Source organism: Gossypium raimondii, chromosome 12 (assembly GCF_025698545.1).
Source record: "Gossypium raimondii isolate GPD5lz chromosome 12, ASM2569854v1, whole genome shotgun sequence".
NCBI classification, from domain to species: Eukaryota; Viridiplantae; Streptophyta; class Magnoliopsida; order Malvales; family Malvaceae; genus Gossypium; species Gossypium raimondii.
This window is the reverse complement of record NC_068576.1, coordinates 2,678,845-2,695,779: the sequence shown is the minus strand read 5'-3', so window position 1 is coordinate 2,695,779 and position 16,935 is coordinate 2,678,845. Positions and strand designations below refer to the sequence as shown.

The following is a 16,935-nucleotide window of genomic DNA, read 5'->3' as shown; positions in this document are numbered from 1 at the left end:
TTTAAACCTAGATGACAACTTGACGAAGCCAAAGGGAAACTTAATCTCGACATACAATAGAGGCGAAAAGCGAAATGCTACTATACATTTCAACCAGCTAAAAGCTCACTGATGAATCACTAGTGGGAAGAAACAACAAAGCAGAAACATAAATACAAAGGCTGATAGTTTGGACAAAGTAATAAGCTACGTCCATGCTTTGCTGGCTTTTAAGTTTAAAACAGATGGCATATAGCTGACAATTTTCATCAAGGAAAACAAGTAGTCTGTTCTACCCAAAATATCTCAAGAGTTTTAAACAAAAGGAAGTTAGTTAGATGTAAACACGCCTTTTCTGAAACCTACAAATGTCAATGGCTAGTTCTTAATTACAAGCAGATCATCCTCCTCGCATATGGGCACCTAGTTCACCAAACTGATCATCAGCTTCCACAGTATCCTCAGACAGGCGAACTGCATCCAGCTTCTGTTTCAGGATTTCTATAGCATTAAGAACCAACTGAGAAGCTTTGATCGCACCAGTGGATTCAACTGTAAAGATGAAACTGTCTTCTTTGGCATATATCTCCACAAGACCGGGCTTGCCCATAGCTTCAGCTTTCTTTAGCACCTCATCGTCATAGGTATACGCCTCTGGATCAACCACCACAACCTGTTTTCAAGATAAAAATAGAATTCATAGTTAGCAGCGCCAACAGCAGCAGCAGTGAAATAGCATAACCTCCAATTTTTGGCTCACAATATAGGGACTGAAACAATGCACTCAACATACATGAAACATATGATGCTCAAGCAAGAGGCGAAAAAAAAGCACTAATCAAATGAACTAATTCCGAAATGCTTCAACACTCACTGGCATAATAGTCAGTAACAACATTACAGTATCATTGGAGACTTCCTATAGAAACAAGGTTTTCAACACAGTAATGGCAGCAGTAGCAAGCAGGCCACATTTAAATGAAAGCAGAAAGAAATGTAGTTTGACACCTCGTATCTTTAGCTTTGAGATAAACACAGGGTGGTATTAACAGCCCTAATACAAGGAGAAACACTCAATCCAGAAACCTAAACTGAAGCTCAAGTTCCATCAATATCCTCATGATTCACAAAAGTAAAAGGCACATAAGAGGAACTTTTGTAAGAAACATATAAAGACAAAATGCTACTAAAACACATCCACATTTTAAGCTCAAGCAAACTAGAAACTCTAAAAGGAAAGACCTTGATGACGTGCAAAGCAATTCAATCCTCCTATTGGACAGATCACAGATGTAATTAATCAAAACCAGCAATTTCTTTAACAATCCAGAAGCTCTAGTGATAGCCAACACAACCCAAAGCTTAATCCCAAACAATTTCTTTGTTAGAATAGATGTAATGATGTAGAAAGTAAAGGCATAGCATACCTGTTGGGTATTTGGGTCAATGTCAAAGACTTTAGTTGGACTGCTCTCAACAAAGCTTAGCTTCTCTTCAAGCGTCAAGCTTTCCATCAAATCTTCATTGATATGAATCTCAGGTTCATACATAAAAGTCACCGTCGCAGCAGGTGACCATTTGGCGTGATCTTTCCCTATCCCTTTCCTAGCAATTGCCCTCAGCCTCAGTTCTTGCCCTCGCCGTAACTTCACAATAATAATCCCTCTGAAAAGAAACAATTTCAGTTGTACGAACGTCGAATCCTAAAGCCGTAATGCAATTTTAAAAACAAATCAGGAGTAATTTATAAATTTAACCCTAAGTACCTAGGCTCAGTGGAATCGTAGCCAGCGTTATCGGTGAAATCGACGGGAACAACAGTATGGTCCGAACTATAGAGATCCTTGCTGGTAACGTCGAGGGTTTGATCGGAAATGCATTTGGCGCGAAGATGGAACTCAACGGAGCAGAACTCGCACTGACCGTCACCGTCGCAAGCGTCACAGTCACGGGAGAAGCGCATAGACATGGCGCGTTCGCTGGTGAGAGGGATGAGACCGAGGCGATGGGCAATGAACTCGTCGTTAAGGACGGAGGAGTTGACTTCGATTTCGACGAGGTCAATAGCGATGGTGGGGACCTCGGAGATCATGACGCGGCGGAGGGCATTGGCCATGGAGGCATCGGTATCGCGAAGCTCAAATTTAGCGTAGTCATCCTTCAGCTCTCTGATTTTAACCTTAGGGAATCGCTGGTACGATATTCCCTCCATTTTTATTTTTTTTGAATGGATTTGAGGTCTTCGGCTCTGCAATGGAAGGAAAATGCTAAAGGGCAGGGCTTGAGTCTGCGTTCCTTAAAACCCAACTGGGGGGTTTTGGTTGCTTATCGTGTCGGCTTCTTATTGGTTATTCATTGCATACTGCAACGATGTCGTTTTGTTTTTCCTAATAAATGTACCGGAAAAAAAAGACATCGAGGACGAGAACATTAACGGATTGCGTGAAAGTAGAAATTTTAAAATATAATTTGAGGAGCCAAAGCATCTGCCTATGCCCTTACCCTATGTTTAATTTGGTTTACTGTAATGGTATGATTTACTGTAATAGAATAGAGCTGTAACTGAATAGAGCTGTAATGAAATAAAACTGTAATCAGTATTTTAATTATTTAGTTAAATTGAATGGAATAGAATTGCAATAGCATTCTTGTGTTTGGTTGAATAGAATGACGTGTAATAGTATAAAAAAAATTAAAATAACTAGAATACCCTTAGTAAAAAATTTTAAGTAAATTATTGTTATTATTATTAAATTTTAATAAGATTATTATTAAAATAATTTAATAAAAATAATAAATAATTTAACCATATTTTAACATAATTATTATTAAATATAAGTTAATAAAATTTTATATAATTATTATATGAATTAAAAATCATAATATATAATACTATAAAATAATATATAATCTACTTGATTATTTTTAAACGCAATACATATTTAATGTGCTAAAATATCATTAGTGAAACAAATAATTTAATTATTCTACAATAAAAACAAAATATTAGAAGTAATAAATAACTTGAGAATTATATTTCACATCCAAACATAATATTCATATATTAACAAAAAGTTACATGATTTTATTAGTTTATATGTCATAATCCATATGTTATAAAATTTTACAACACCAAAAAATTACAACATTGTAATGATATTCTATCATGTCATTTGGATAATTGAAGCTGATTTTCTTTACTGAAAATCAATAAAATACATACAGGAGCAGCCCCAAAAGTATCATAAGATGCCACAATAGCAATCATTGGAAGTTGATTTGTATCTCCATCAACTTTCAAGCCAGACAACCACCCCTGTTACCACAGCAGAATTACCAGAGTGAAAACTTCTTCCAGAAAACAACCATTAATGCATATTCAAGAAAAATTAAACATACCAATATCTGACGCCAAAATATCTTACAAGACAAACATATGATATGAAGATGGAGTAAGCAACAATTGAAATGAAGTTATGTAACTTCAAAGAAGCAATGACATATATTTTGTTGTTCCCAGGTCAGAAGGCAATAAGGTTCTTTCTTTTAAAACATAACTAGTATTCTTTCATATGATAAAAGCAAAACCAGGTGGCTGTCTTCCATATGCTACATGTGTCTCATTATTACTGTATGCAAGAAGCAGCCATGTGATTTTTCTCTACTATGCAATCAGTTGCAACTCTTTTTGTTCATTTAGAAAAGTTACAAAAAAAATAAAATAAAATTTGACACACACCTGAATATTAGTGATGGTGGGAGATGCAACTTTCTTCGGTTCAGGTGTTGGGATAACAAGCTTGTATCTGAATTTTTCACAAGATGAGTTGGATTAAACATGAATTCTTACCAATTTCAACAACAAAATGAACTAGAGAATACACAAGAACCAACTAAAAACACATCACAATAGAGATGGAGTCATATTTACATATAAATTTACAACCAAGGTAAATGAATAACGAAGACATAAATAAGCAAAAATGGTGTAAGATTAAAGTAGAAAAGTAAATGAATAAAATAAGTGAACCGCTTATTTGGGCCTCAAGCTGGAAAATGATCATTCAACAATATTTTCAGAAATAAAACAAGAAAAACAGGTAATATATTTTATCCCTCGTTGAAAACAGGGAAGAGTTCAGGCTAGATCTGTTCCCTGACATCAAACGAGCATCCTTATACAACTATTGGATATATAGTATCAATTTTAAGCCAAAAAACTATGAACTGACCCTCCAGTAGTTGCAGTAGCAGGTTGACCAATCGCATCATTCTTCTTGATATCCGCCAAGACAGCATCAATCTCATCATTCTCAAAAGTGAAATAAACAGGATACTGCAGCACAAGATCCCCACAATGAAGTTACAACTATAGCATAAAAAGGACATTAAAAAACAAATCAAGAGTTGAGAAGTAGCAAAGTTTTCTCTTTTCTTGTAATTTTCCTACCTTAAATGAGAAGTAACAAAGGTTTCATTTGGTGTCACAAGAACAACATTAACTTGGATTTAATTCTAAAAACCATTTTCACACGGAGCACAAAAAGCGAACATAGAGAACTAAAGGACAGATGTCAGCCCTAGCTGATAACACTACTGGAACATAAGATGATAATGTCCTTCAGGAAACCAACGAGTATGAGACTTAAGCATATATCACAGTATGATTAATTTTTATAAAAAGCTTACCAATGATGCTAGAATAGCAATAGAAAAAAGTTCGCTCATATGAATAAGCATTGATGTTGGAGTTACATATATCAGGCATGTTTTAGGAAGAAATTTCAAAGTTTATGTCATTTTCCAATTAAACAATTAGTTGATATGAAAACTAGTCAACAACAGGTATCTGCTTAAGATGGAAGCATGGAGCAAGAAACAGGAATCCAAGTCTTTTGGACTGGCAGGATTTTGGAATGATGTTAAAGTAATTGGATAGTGTTAAAAACAACAAGCAAACAAGGTCAAAATCAACTTCAATTATGACGCAAATGCTGGTATAGGTTAACAACAATGCATTAGAATTGTTAAGCTAAGGAAAAACATTACATTTGATTCAGTCTCAATCAACGGAGACAAAATAACACTCCAACCGACAAAATCTAATCCTTGTAAACAGTCAAGTTAAAGAACTCAGATCTTAAACAAAATTAGCTTAGCAAATGAGGAAGCTTCAGTCTCAAGGCATAGTATTTACCAAAAAAATTAATAACATGGAAACTTATGCAGGCATATAGTGGCAAGTAATAATTTTGCATAAAGACAAAATTTAACCCTAAGATATATAATCTCTGTTACACTCACGGGCATATTTGCATGTATAAGTAACTGTTCCAGCTCTGCCAGTAGATTTTTCAGTTGCTCCTTTTCATGAAATTGTTTATTCCCTCCATTTTCTGATTGATATATTCTGCCAAACACCAAAAATAAAAGGTTTAATTAATCTCAAGAAGACTAAAAACAGAAGAGTAGAAATTAAATTGTTGAAATGAAAGTGAACCTCGAACAAAAGTGATGTTCAGTTCACGGAGAGGGATGATGAGGACGGCTCTGGAAAGATCGGCGCTAGGAGGGAAATGCAAGGAGGCGGCGTGGTGGTTGAGAGCTGTGAAGCGAGATCCGTAAGCAGAACCGGACATGTCGTATTGGATTAGACGGTAAACGTCGATGGCGGCGGCCGCATCGCATAGTTCGACGCAAGCTACTAAAAATGAAGACTAGAGCGATCACTGAGTACATCGATTCTTGCATCCCCAGTGACCACCGGAGTTCTTGGAGAGCACCATAGGAGGAGAGATTGGATCTAGGGTATGGAGAGAGTGGAAAAGAGAAAGAAAAAGAAAGCAGAAAAAGAGGGCAGAAAAATTGGGAGAGAGAAATATGGAAGGAAGAGGGAGAAAGTGGGAAAGTGGAAACACCGAATCAGTAATCTCTGGTGTGGAAACAGAATAGAAATCAAACAATTTTATAGAAATCAGATAATTTTAGGCCCGTAATGAAATAGGATATTCCATTGAACCAAACAGTTGTTTAAGGTAGACCCACGGAATAGGATTACAATGGCTATACCATTATATTGAACCAAATATGGTCTTAACGATTTGTTGATGCCTTTAATCAGAGTTTATGGAAGGAAAGGTGTGGATATATTTCTCAAGACTATTTCATGAATTACAAGTCTTCGTTAGTAGGCTTCATGATAAAATATATATATTATAGTTCTTGAACTAAAAATATCCGTAAGTTGCAACTAGACGAACAATTGAAAAATATATATATAAATAGAGATGGACACAAGAGTTGGTTACACAATTCAGAAGATCTTCCTATGTTCACGAGTTTTACTCAAATAGTAACTCACTATGAATAAACTGTATAAGATGCGATTTAGTTTCAACTCATTCACTTAATTACAACTTCATTCTTATACATCAACTAGATCATTTTTTCCATAAGAATTTCTCCTTAAAAACTTAGTCACAAATTAAACATGAATAATAATTTGCTTACGAAGTAATTGCACTAAAACCGAGTTCATGACATTGAGCAAATAAGTCATAACACAAGTCTTTGAGAAGGCATTGTAGTACTTTGTAAATGAGCAAGTTTGATTAAGAATGAATCTTTGAAATTTCTCCCAAATTAAATCACTCATTCTTTAGTAAAAATATATCTTTAAATAATCTAATTATATCAATCTAGGACTCTTGAAAATTGTCGTTGCTTGATTAAATTATCTTCTGAAATTGTAATAACAATATCTATTACTCAAAATCCTCAAAAAGAGTTAATAATTAAAATACATACGTCAAAACATGCCAACAAATAAAGTAAATTACAAATGCAGTTATAACCTTGTATATGGGATGTGCAATTAATGCTACCGTTCTCCTTTAAAATTATTTTTGATCTTATTTATGTGAACTTAAAAAGAACAATATCAATTGTGTTCTACCTTTCTCATCCAGGTGTACGTATTTAGAAACACTGTGTTAACTTTGGGAGGCGACATCCATTTTCGATTATTTTAAGACAGTAGTTCTCCATGACACAATGTTTATTTATTTTTCCTTATTATTTATACTTACCGTCTTTGTTTTGCAATAGTAATTATCCAACAGAAAATAGAGTTACCTAGAGTTTCCAATGCAACAAAATCTATCCATCAACCAAATAAAAATAATAGTAATAGCAACAAGGACTAGCAACACCAGCATTATCAAGTTGCTGCTCCTCTCTCAAACTCATCACATCCTAGAAAATTTCTTTGATTTGTTCCAAAATTTTGAAGTTATTATTGGACTCAAAATTTGTATCTACACTTTTGCATTAAGGAGTGGTGAAGATAATTGTTCATGATGAAATGGTATTTTGTTCTTTTTGTTCAATGATATTTTGTTATGTACTTGAATGAATTGTGGTGGAACTTAATTTAGGTCTAGACTAGGGGACAGATTTCCTTAAACAATGGAATTTTGGTATTGACTGCCACTCTTTTGTATCAGTATATATATTACAGAAGAAATGAAAAATGTGTTCCCTTTTACATTTTCTTTAATCATCTTCTTCCCTGTATATCTTCATACCAAAATCTCCAACACAAACATGTAATTTATAATTTTGGTTCAGTTGCTCTAAATATAAACATGGAATCAGTTAACAGTGAATGAAAAAAGAAAAACTTAATGATCTAAAAATAGACAAAAATATAGATTGATGATGTTGCTGGAGATGAAGATTTTCCTGAGGCACTTTTACAACTATGCAATTTTGTAGCTTAGTCTGTTCTCTGATAATATAAACATAGTTAAGCAAAATTATCTGTCATGACTCATGAGACTTCAATGTCAGCATTTTATTACATTTCAATTCAAGGTTGGTTACACAAGGTCCATAAAGAGAACTTCTATTGATACTTCAAACCATTCCTCTCAATATCTGCTCCCCTGCACCGAATTTAAGGCTTAATGAGCATATGCTTGAAGTAGTCAAACCACTATAAAAGAAAAGTTTCAATCATGTAAAACCCATCCCTACTAGTTGTTTTTAGAGTCAATATAACATTATCGGTTTTAATGGTGAAAGAACCTTACTAGGAGAAACGTTTTATGCAATGAGAATGCATCTTGTTGGGCAACCATCTGCACCTACCATCCTCAAAGGTAAGCAATGGACAGTATACTTCCCTGGCTTTATGTCATCAAGGTTTAGACCTTCAACAAGAACAATTTCCTGCAAAAAAAGAAAAAAAAGAGCAGTTCAGTAATGCACAACAACACTTTTTCTCTCAGATTCACAAGGGAAACTTCTGAATTCTTTACCCTCTTCCTTAGAAATATATGATGAGTTGGGGCAGCATCAACATAAGCAGAAACTGATAGGTAATCAAGTCCTGCAGTTAATACAGATAGATGGGTTGGTAAAACTATAAGCTCTGCCAACAATGAAGGCATAGAAATGGTTATATTTTCTATATAAGAAGATTATATTGAACTTCATTGATTGCCTGCAATTAAATCAGATCAGTCATCTGTGTCACTTTCAGAAGTTAGAGGCCTTGTTCCATTAGTTACTAAGACATTTTCTTGAAGTGACTCCTAAACTGAAGTAATGATGGGACTGGCATTTGTGTAATCATCAAGCCAGAATTGAAGCACTGAATCTATGGCACAACAAGGTTCCTCTAGTTAACGAGGAAAAATGTAAAATCTTACCTACAAGTTTGATGTCTGTGTTATCAACCAACCATTGTGCCCCATCTTTCTTAAATCCTGTGAAGTCTGAAGCAAACTCCGTTTTATGCATCAGCCTCCTGAAAATGAAAACATATCAACAATTTTAAGCCATTTCTGTAGAACAAAACAAAAGTCAATCCTATCAAGTAGCATCACCATTATTAATGACATCTGATCTTGTCATGCTTCAAAAATACTCTTGATGGGAGCCCACTCAACTATATTCGCTTTATGCATATGTAAATGCAGACAAATGAATAGGTGGTAAGTTCATATTGAGTTACCTGTCAGTGTTAAGTGTTTTGAAAAGCACACGATGTACTCCTCTGGGAATTTTCAAGGACTTCATAACTTCAGCTGTAGGAAGCATATTTTAGTTACCTACTTACTAGAGAACAACACAAAAAGAAAGATCAAACACGATAAACGAGTGTTTTTAACTTGTATTGTTTTTCATATATTTGGAATTTCATACCCCACATTCATGTACTATGTGTTGAACATGCATACTTTAGAGGAAAATGATAAGTCCGGGTAACATAGTTTATCATCACAAGAAGGGAAAATTTATAAGAGAGAACGTTTTTTGCAATAGTCAACCAACATTGGCATCTTGATGCAGAGACTAGAAAATAAAGCATCAGACCAGGTCTTTCGTTGAAACCAGTTATCACTACTTTTTACTGATATGATATTATTATAAATAACAGGCATACCAGTAATGTTCTTATTTCTTGGAACATCAACTACTAGAGCAGGACCTACACAAACAATAAAACAAACGTGTGAGGTCATCAATGATATCCCAAGCAAAAACTGCTTGGAAACACCTACCAAGTCTAAGGAGAAAAGAACTGGAAAAAGGAAACAATTAGTGGCAGGCTTATGATATAAACCAATTTACCATTAAGAGTTTGAAGGCTAAGGGTTGAAACATCAAACCCTTGTTCATAATACTTCTGGAAGAAGTGACTAGGAGCATCAACGTGAGTGCCAGTGTGGGTTCCCAATTTGAACTCCGACACATTCACTGTGGACCCATTTTTAATGCTGGAAAGAAGCCAAATGAATTGACCAAGACCCTTCTGTGATCCAAAAGTTGGCAACTGAGAACTGATTTTGTGAGTTATGTCAAAGATTTTGTCGCTGCCATAAGCAGCATTGGAGAGGATGCTTAAAGTAAATATCCCTGCACAAAGTTGCAGCTGGAGCTTGCTTTTGTTCATGGTGGAGTTGAAAGTTTCATAGAAAGAAAAATCTGCTTATGTGTTTGAGTATATCTTGCCAATATATATCACATATGGAAATCAATAGGACAACAAAGAGATTGATTATATATGATAGTTGTTAGCCTTGAATCATGGTTATGACTTGCATTGATTTATCATGAAAATTATTGTAAAATTTTCATATGGCATTGCGACAAACACTGAAAGCTGAAAACTAGCTTCCACCATATCCAGTCTCCATGAAATCTGCCTGCAAACTCGCAAGACTAGTCAAGCTGCAAAATTATGGTAATAAAAAAGAAACTTGTGCTTGATTGCATTTAGTTAGATTGATTATAATACTACTAAACGTGGAATTTGGTGATTTCTTTTTTTTGTATAAAAAGCAAAACTTTTGGAGCACATGAGTTTTAGTCAAAATTTGAAACTTCGGCCGGCCTCGTACGTTTTGAGTATTAACAAACCGCCTAACCCCAAAATTAATCACAATTTGAGTCACTTAAAAGTTCATCAAAAATACATATTTGATCACAATCTGAATCACTTAAGTTCATCCGAAAATATATATTAATCACAATCTGAATCACTCAAGTTCAACGAAATTATTCTTTCTTATCCGAGACAGAACACACTCAATGACAGATTTTCAAAAAATTTTAGTACTACAGGGTTGAAACCCAAGAAAAGGATATGGTAAATGGTACAGTCACCCTACAACTTGAGGAAAACAAACTCTTCAATGGCAGGAACCTCGCCGATCCTCTGTAAAGATCCTTTGCTGGGCTGATCATCGACCCCTATGGCCATCACTGCTTGCTTCCTCGGCGCAATCCTCCCAACGCTCATGAAACTCACATTCACATTCTCCTGCCCCAAAATACTTCCCACCTTACCAATCAAGCCAGGCTGATCAACCTGTCTGCAAAGGATAATGCTACCCTCCAAGCTTACATCCACTTCGAATGACCCTACCTTTGTCAGATGGGGAATTCCATCCTTCACCTGTCCTTCGACCTTAATCTCACCCGACTCTGATATCGCACTGGCAAATTTTGATTCCACGTTGGCAATCTGAACTTGGATGGACTCTAGTGGACACTCAGATGAACCATCTATAACAATGCGTTCCTCCGTAATCCGCAGACCTCTTTGTTTAGCAGTGTAATCAGCATTAACTAAGTTCACATAAACACTGGAAATAGGCTCAATAAGGCCCTTGGTGATCATCGCACGGAGCAGCCTTGTGTCAAGGTCATCAGGAGCTCTACAGGAAGCATACGACACTTTCACATTTTTTACACCAGTTACACCTGCTACCAATTGGACAGCCAGCCTCCCGAGTTTTTCAGCAAGCTCGACATATGGTTTCAACTCTGTTAGAACCTGCAGTGAAAGTGAAGCATATAAGTAGAACATCAATCCTAAATAACTAGAACATGAAGAAAAGTAAGGCCACATCAACAAGAAAGTACTCAAGGCAAAACTAAATGAAGTCCTTGTGTACCTCAGCAGGAACCATTGGTGCATTGACTGCAGTCGCAGCAAGTTCCCCTTTCAAGGCTCCAACAACAGCTTCAGCTATTTCAATAGCCACTCCTTCCTGCAAAACATAACAATGCTTCATTCAATAACATCATTCAGAGACAAATAAATATGGACATAATTCATTGATTAAAGAATCAACTCACTTGAGCTTCTATTGTACTGGCACCAAGATGTGGAGTCACCGTAACTCTCTCGTGCTGCACCAATTTGCTGTCCTGTTTCGGTGGCTCCTCAGTGAAGACATCAAGAGCAGCCTGAGCTACAATTCCAGCATCCAATGCCCTCACAAGAGCCTCTTCATCAATCACTCCCCCACGAGCAACATTGACAATGCGAACACCTTTCTTCATCTTAGCAAATGTCTCATCATTGAGCATTTTATTAGTAGCAGCGGTGAGAGGCATGTGCAGAGAAATAAAATCTGCAGTGGATATGGCTTCCTCAAAGCTCACCAGCTCCACACCTATAGCACGAGCTCGATCAGCTGAGGCATAAGGATCGTGGGCAATAACATGCATGCCAAGCCCCTTGGCTCGCCGAGCTACTTCTGATCCAACCTTTCCGAAACCCAAGACAGCAAGTGTCTTTCCAACAAGGGATACACCTACATATTTGTTTCGCTGCCACTTCCCTGCATCACAAAAGATACGTATAAGTTGAAACTTGTTTCCAGAAACATCTAACATGAAATCACTTAAGCAGCCAATCCTAAACCCTTAAAATTATATTACCAAAATCAGGACAAAATATCTACATCAAATCACTTCAACACCTTGCTTGTTTATTAAATTATGAAAATGATTACATTGAAAACTTGTAAATGTGGTGATGTTCACTTGCGTCACGTAAATATGAACAAACATTCTCGTGATTGGTGAAAACTAATGTCAATTCCTGTAAATCTTAACTTAATCACTCATTTATTTTAACAACTCTTTAATTTAATTACATCTATAAAATTAGTCAAAACTACATACTTCTATAATAAATTTTGTTTTTAATTTTTAATTTTTTTTCAACTGATTAATTTATCACACGCTTTTATAAGTTAAATAGATAATGGTTATATGGTAAAAATATGCTTCAAGTCCCTGTACTCTTTACAATTTCAAATTTTGTCCCTCTATTTTTATTTTTATTTTAAGAATTTAGTCCATATATTTTTAAAATTTAAAATTCCTATTTATTTGTTAACTCCATTAAAATTATTTTGTTAAATTAGTTGGTGTGACACTTTGAAATTAAAAAAAAACTCAATTGATAATCATGTAACTAAAAATCGACTTAATAATAAACATAAATTTAATAGAAGACTTTAACCATGTTAATGACTTGCATGTTTAAATCTGAAAAAAATAGATATATTAAATTTTTAAAAGTAAAAGTAAAAGACTAAATTCTAAATGTACGAAGAATTCAAGGACTTGAACATAATTTAACCTAATTATATTTATATTCCATTAATTCAATCAAAGCATTGAAAATTGAACCCAAAAAATCAAAGCACGGAAGGAAACATTATTATATGCTTTGATTAAAATAAATCCACAATTACCCTCCAATCTAAAGATATCTCCGATATTTGAGGATGGCACTGAATTCGTAGCATAGAAAATCTAAACATAAACGACAGATCTAAGCAACCCACAAAGATTATAAGCACTGCAGAAAAAAAAACCACGAAATCATTCTCACCAGCCTTCATGGAAGCATCGGCTTGAGCTACGTTCCTAGCCATGGCAGCCAACAGCGCGATCCCGTGCTCAGCCGCCGCCACAGTGTTAGCAGTAGGCGCATTGACGACCAAACAGCCATGCTCGGTGGCGGCGGCCAGATCCACATTATCGATCCCAACACCAGCTCTCCCAACGACTTTCAATCTCCCGCCAGCTGATTCAAAGACCTCGCGGCTGACTTTGGTTCCGCTGCGCACAATCAAGGCATCGCAAAGCGAGATCTTGGTGCAGAGCTCTTCGGGAGAGAGGCTGTAAGAACAGTCCACGTTGGCGAACTCCTTGAGCAGCGTCAAACCCGCTTCGCCGAGTTTCTCGGCGACGAGTACGGTAGGTTTGCTAGAGATAGATGCAGCGGAAGCTGTTATGATTAAGAAACGGCGTTGCGGTCGGGAGGAGGAGCGCGAAAACCGCAGGTTGTCACGGAAGGAGACGGAAAATGCAGAAGGAAGTCGGGGTTTAGAGGAAAGGGAAAGGGATGGGTTTTTGAGAGCTGGGGTTTTGAAAGAAGCCATGATCGATGCGTGAAGAGAAGGGATTTCCAAAAGAGATGGAGGTTCGGCAGAGGGCGGAAGTGGATGCGGCGAGGGAAGGCGAAGGAAAGTGGGGAATATATATTTTGGTGGGATACGGTGAAGAGAGTGAGTAGGGTAGGAGCGTGTAAACACGCGAATGAGATGAGAGGGGGGAGAAATGATGGTCTTTTTCCAGTGAAAATGCCAAAATGGTTGAGAAGAATTTTGGTAAAATTTGGAATTTCATTTCCGGTATTTCTCTTGCATTCCAAGTGTTGAGGAAAGGGAACACATGAAAACTTTTTCAGTAATTTTGTTACTCAAAACACAGTGTTGGCTTCTCACGCTTCACAAGGAAAAGTTTAGTTTCCGAAGATGAAAAAGTTTAAAAGTAAACGATGATTAAAGCAGCCCAATTCCTCACCATTTTGGCAGTTTCGTTGATGCCAAATTAGGCTATGGTTATACCATTCGGTTTTTTATTGCTAAAATATGTTATTAGTCCCTATACTTTGATAGAATTTGAGATTTAGTCTTTATATAATTCAAAAGTTAAAATTCTACCCTCCTACTTTTTAAATTTAAAAATCCTAGTCTGTTTATTTTTTGTCAACTCATATGAAGATAGTTTAATCAATGTGCCAAGTTGATAAATTTTGATGGAAGATACTAAAGGTGTTAATTATTGGACTGGAATTTTTAAATTAGAAAACTATGAGGAATTAATTTTTGACTTTTTAAGTATAGAGATTAAATCTCAAATTTTGTCAAAGTATAAGGACTAACAACATATTTTAACATTTATTCTCTTAGGTTTTCTAAATCAGTTTCGATACCTTGGATCTTTCTTTGTGTGGAATTTTGATCGGGCCGTTACTTTATGTTTTGATCAAATCTTGTTGTTGTCTTTTTCTTAACAATTCTTTCAGTGGCATATCCAGAAATATGATTTAGGGGGGCCGGGGTGAAGTCAAGAAATTTTTTGGAGGTCGGAATTAAATTATATATTTTTATGATAGTAAAAATGCAATTTCGCCATTCTAATAGCCTACATCTTTATAATTTTTAGATGATTAAATCAAATTTTATCATTTTTAAGGAACCAAACACCCTTAAATCCGCTAAAAAAAATCATTTTCTATATTTTTTTAAGTTTAGCCATTTTTAATTTTCCTCTTAAAATTTTGTAAAATTTTCGGATTTTTAAAAAATTAAGCTTTTTATTTCATCATTCAACTATTAAAATTTTTAATTTAATTATTAAAGTTTTGAAAGAAAATTTAGTCACCTTGGTGTTAAATCTTTAACACCGTGATGATGTGGCATTTTATTTTCTGACGTGACATTTATTTATTTATTTTTCATTTTTCCACACACAAAAAAAAAAAAAAGCTTTTTGGTTTCTTCTCACATATCATGTCGTCGTTCCCCTGAATCTTCTTTGGTTACTTTAAATATTGACAAACTTGCCTCATCATCCTCTACCACTCTATTGGTTTAAATTTTTGGAAGCCCTCTTTAAAACTTAAAACTTCAACCCAAAGCAAAACAACTTTGATCAACAAGCTCCACCGTCCAATCAACATGGACCGAGTTGTATTGCTTTTCTCCTTATCTACCTCCCCACTAATGGGATTTGGAGGAAGATGTGCTAGTGTTGAAGAATCAAGGGAGTCCGGAAATGGGTAGCCTCTTTTTTCTTTTTTGTTTTGGAGGTTTATCAGATTTTAGGGGTCCGAAGTGTCTCTCGAACAATCCCAAAAGTAAGAAGCATTCTTTCAAGATGAATAATGACATATATCAAAACCATAAAAGAGAAGCAATTATGGAGGATCGGGGTGAATTGAGTTTTCCAGAGAAGATAATTTGAGGCGGTGAGTTTAATGGTGAGTTGGTTGTGGATGGAAGGGAAAGACATAAGCGAGGACATGACAGAGGAGATGTCAGCATCGGTGGTTCCCATGGCAGAAGGAAAAGGATCGGGAAAAAAAAAGAGAGTGGCGTTGAATCCTAAAAGATGGCTAACTCTGATACCATAAAAGAAAAGCAATTTTGGTTTGAATGGCAAGAGTTAATTTTCATTGCTTTGCATTACAAATAAATACAAGTGCTTAACTAGGTGTTTGAGATAGAATACAACAGTGGTTTGAATCTTTCAAACTATTCAAAAAATAAACAAATCCAATCCTAACTTATTTGAATTAAAAACAAAAAACAAGCCATGTCAGCTAGGTGAGGAAGTTGACGTGGATTGAGTCAGTTGCTTAACAAACCAACCTCATTAGACGACCACCAGCAAAGATCGAACCAAGATAAGTACAAAGCTTTGGCTTGATTTTTATTGTTTTTGAGTAGGTTTCAGAAGAAACCAAACCAAGAAGAAGAAAGAGGGAGAAAGGGAAATGTTTTGGTGCTAGTTATGTCATGAACAACGATCAGCAATTAAAAACAATCGAACAGCAATAGAGGAAAGCTTCAAGGTTTTTGGGGAGGAAATGCCACGTCATCACGGTGTTAAAGATTTAACATCAGAGTGACTAAAAAAATAAATTTGAAAACTTTAATGATCAAATTGAAAATTATGATAATTAGGTGACCAAGATAAAAGCATACTAAAAATTGAGTAACTAATAGGTGGTAGCTTCACCAATGAGATTTGAGAATTTCCTTTATCATAAAAAATTACGGATTTTTTTAGATTTTTTTTTAAACGCCACAATTTCAAAAAGAAAAATCATTTTAGATTTTTTTGAAGGTTACGATTTTAAATTTTCTTTTAGAATTTTGTTAAGTTTTCAAAATTTCTTGCATGATTATAATTTTAAAAATATTTTTATAATTTCAAAAACAAATTATTAACGTTTAAATTTTTAATAAGTTTATGATATTTTTTCTTGAATTTAACCATTAAAAATTCTAAAAGAACTAAATTGATATTTAGTTTAAAGACCGAATTAACTATTAAGCCTATGAGTTAACATGCCACATCATCAGTTAGCCATTGAATCAACAAACGAGTGACCAAAATGTTAGAAATAGATAATATTAAGATCATTTTGTAACTTTTTATAGTTTGGTGATCAAAATAAAGAGTTAATAATAATTAGGTGGCCGACAATGTAGTTTACCCTTTATTTAAAATTTAAATATAAAGTTTGTCTAATATGAAAACCTTTTGAATAGGTTTGCCTTGTCCGTT

At 35.1% G+C, this 16,935-nt stretch overlaps 3 protein-coding genes and 1 pseudogene across 4 annotated transcripts; all 4 read right to left on the bottom strand.

Moving 5' to 3' along the window:
* Window positions 1-165: 165 nt before the first annotated feature.
* Window positions 166-2,267, bottom strand: LOC105762801 (DNA-directed RNA polymerases II, IV and V subunit 3). Its single transcript, XM_012580708.2, has 3 exons — window positions 1,746-2,267; window positions 1,407-1,644; window positions 166-652 (listed from the first exon to the last, which is right to left on the bottom strand). The coding sequence occupies exons 1-3, from the start codon at window positions 2,189-2,191 to the stop codon at window positions 380-382; spliced, it is 957 nt and encodes a 318-aa protein (XP_012436162.1). The 5' UTR covers window positions 2,192-2,267; the 3' UTR covers window positions 166-379.
* A 776-nt stretch (window positions 2,268-3,043) lies between these two features.
* On the bottom strand, window positions 3,044-6,108 carry LOC105762802 (uncharacterized; annotated as a pseudogene).
* Window positions 6,109-7,665: 1,557 nt separating this feature from the next.
* Window positions 7,666-10,016, bottom strand: LOC105762799 (cyclase-like protein 2). Of its 2 annotated transcripts, none has more exons than XM_052625768.1 (7): window positions 9,619-10,016; window positions 9,431-9,475; window positions 8,999-9,071; window positions 8,694-8,791; window positions 8,301-8,371; window positions 8,073-8,211; window positions 7,666-7,917 (listed from the first exon to the last, which is right to left on the bottom strand). In XM_052625768.1, the coding sequence occupies exons 1-6, from the start codon at window positions 9,938-9,940 to the stop codon at window positions 8,086-8,088; spliced, it is 735 nt and encodes a 244-aa protein (XP_052481728.1). In that variant the 5' UTR covers window positions 9,941-10,016; the 3' UTR covers window positions 7,666-7,917; window positions 8,073-8,085. The 2 variants fall into 2 exon arrangements, with proteins under 2 accessions (XP_052481728.1, XP_012436158.1); XM_012580704.2 differs by having other exon boundaries at window positions 7,666-7,925; window positions 9,619-10,014.
* Window positions 10,017-10,479: 463 nt separating this feature from the next.
* Window positions 10,480-14,066, bottom strand: LOC105762798 (D-3-phosphoglycerate dehydrogenase 1, chloroplastic). Its single transcript, XM_012580703.2, has 4 exons — window positions 13,184-14,066; window positions 11,632-12,119; window positions 11,448-11,543; window positions 10,480-11,326 (listed from the first exon to the last, which is right to left on the bottom strand). The coding sequence occupies exons 1-4, from the start codon at window positions 13,734-13,736 to the stop codon at window positions 10,655-10,657; spliced, it is 1,809 nt and encodes a 602-aa protein (XP_012436157.1). The 5' UTR covers window positions 13,737-14,066; the 3' UTR covers window positions 10,480-10,654.
* Window positions 14,067-16,935: the final 2,869 nt, after the last annotated feature.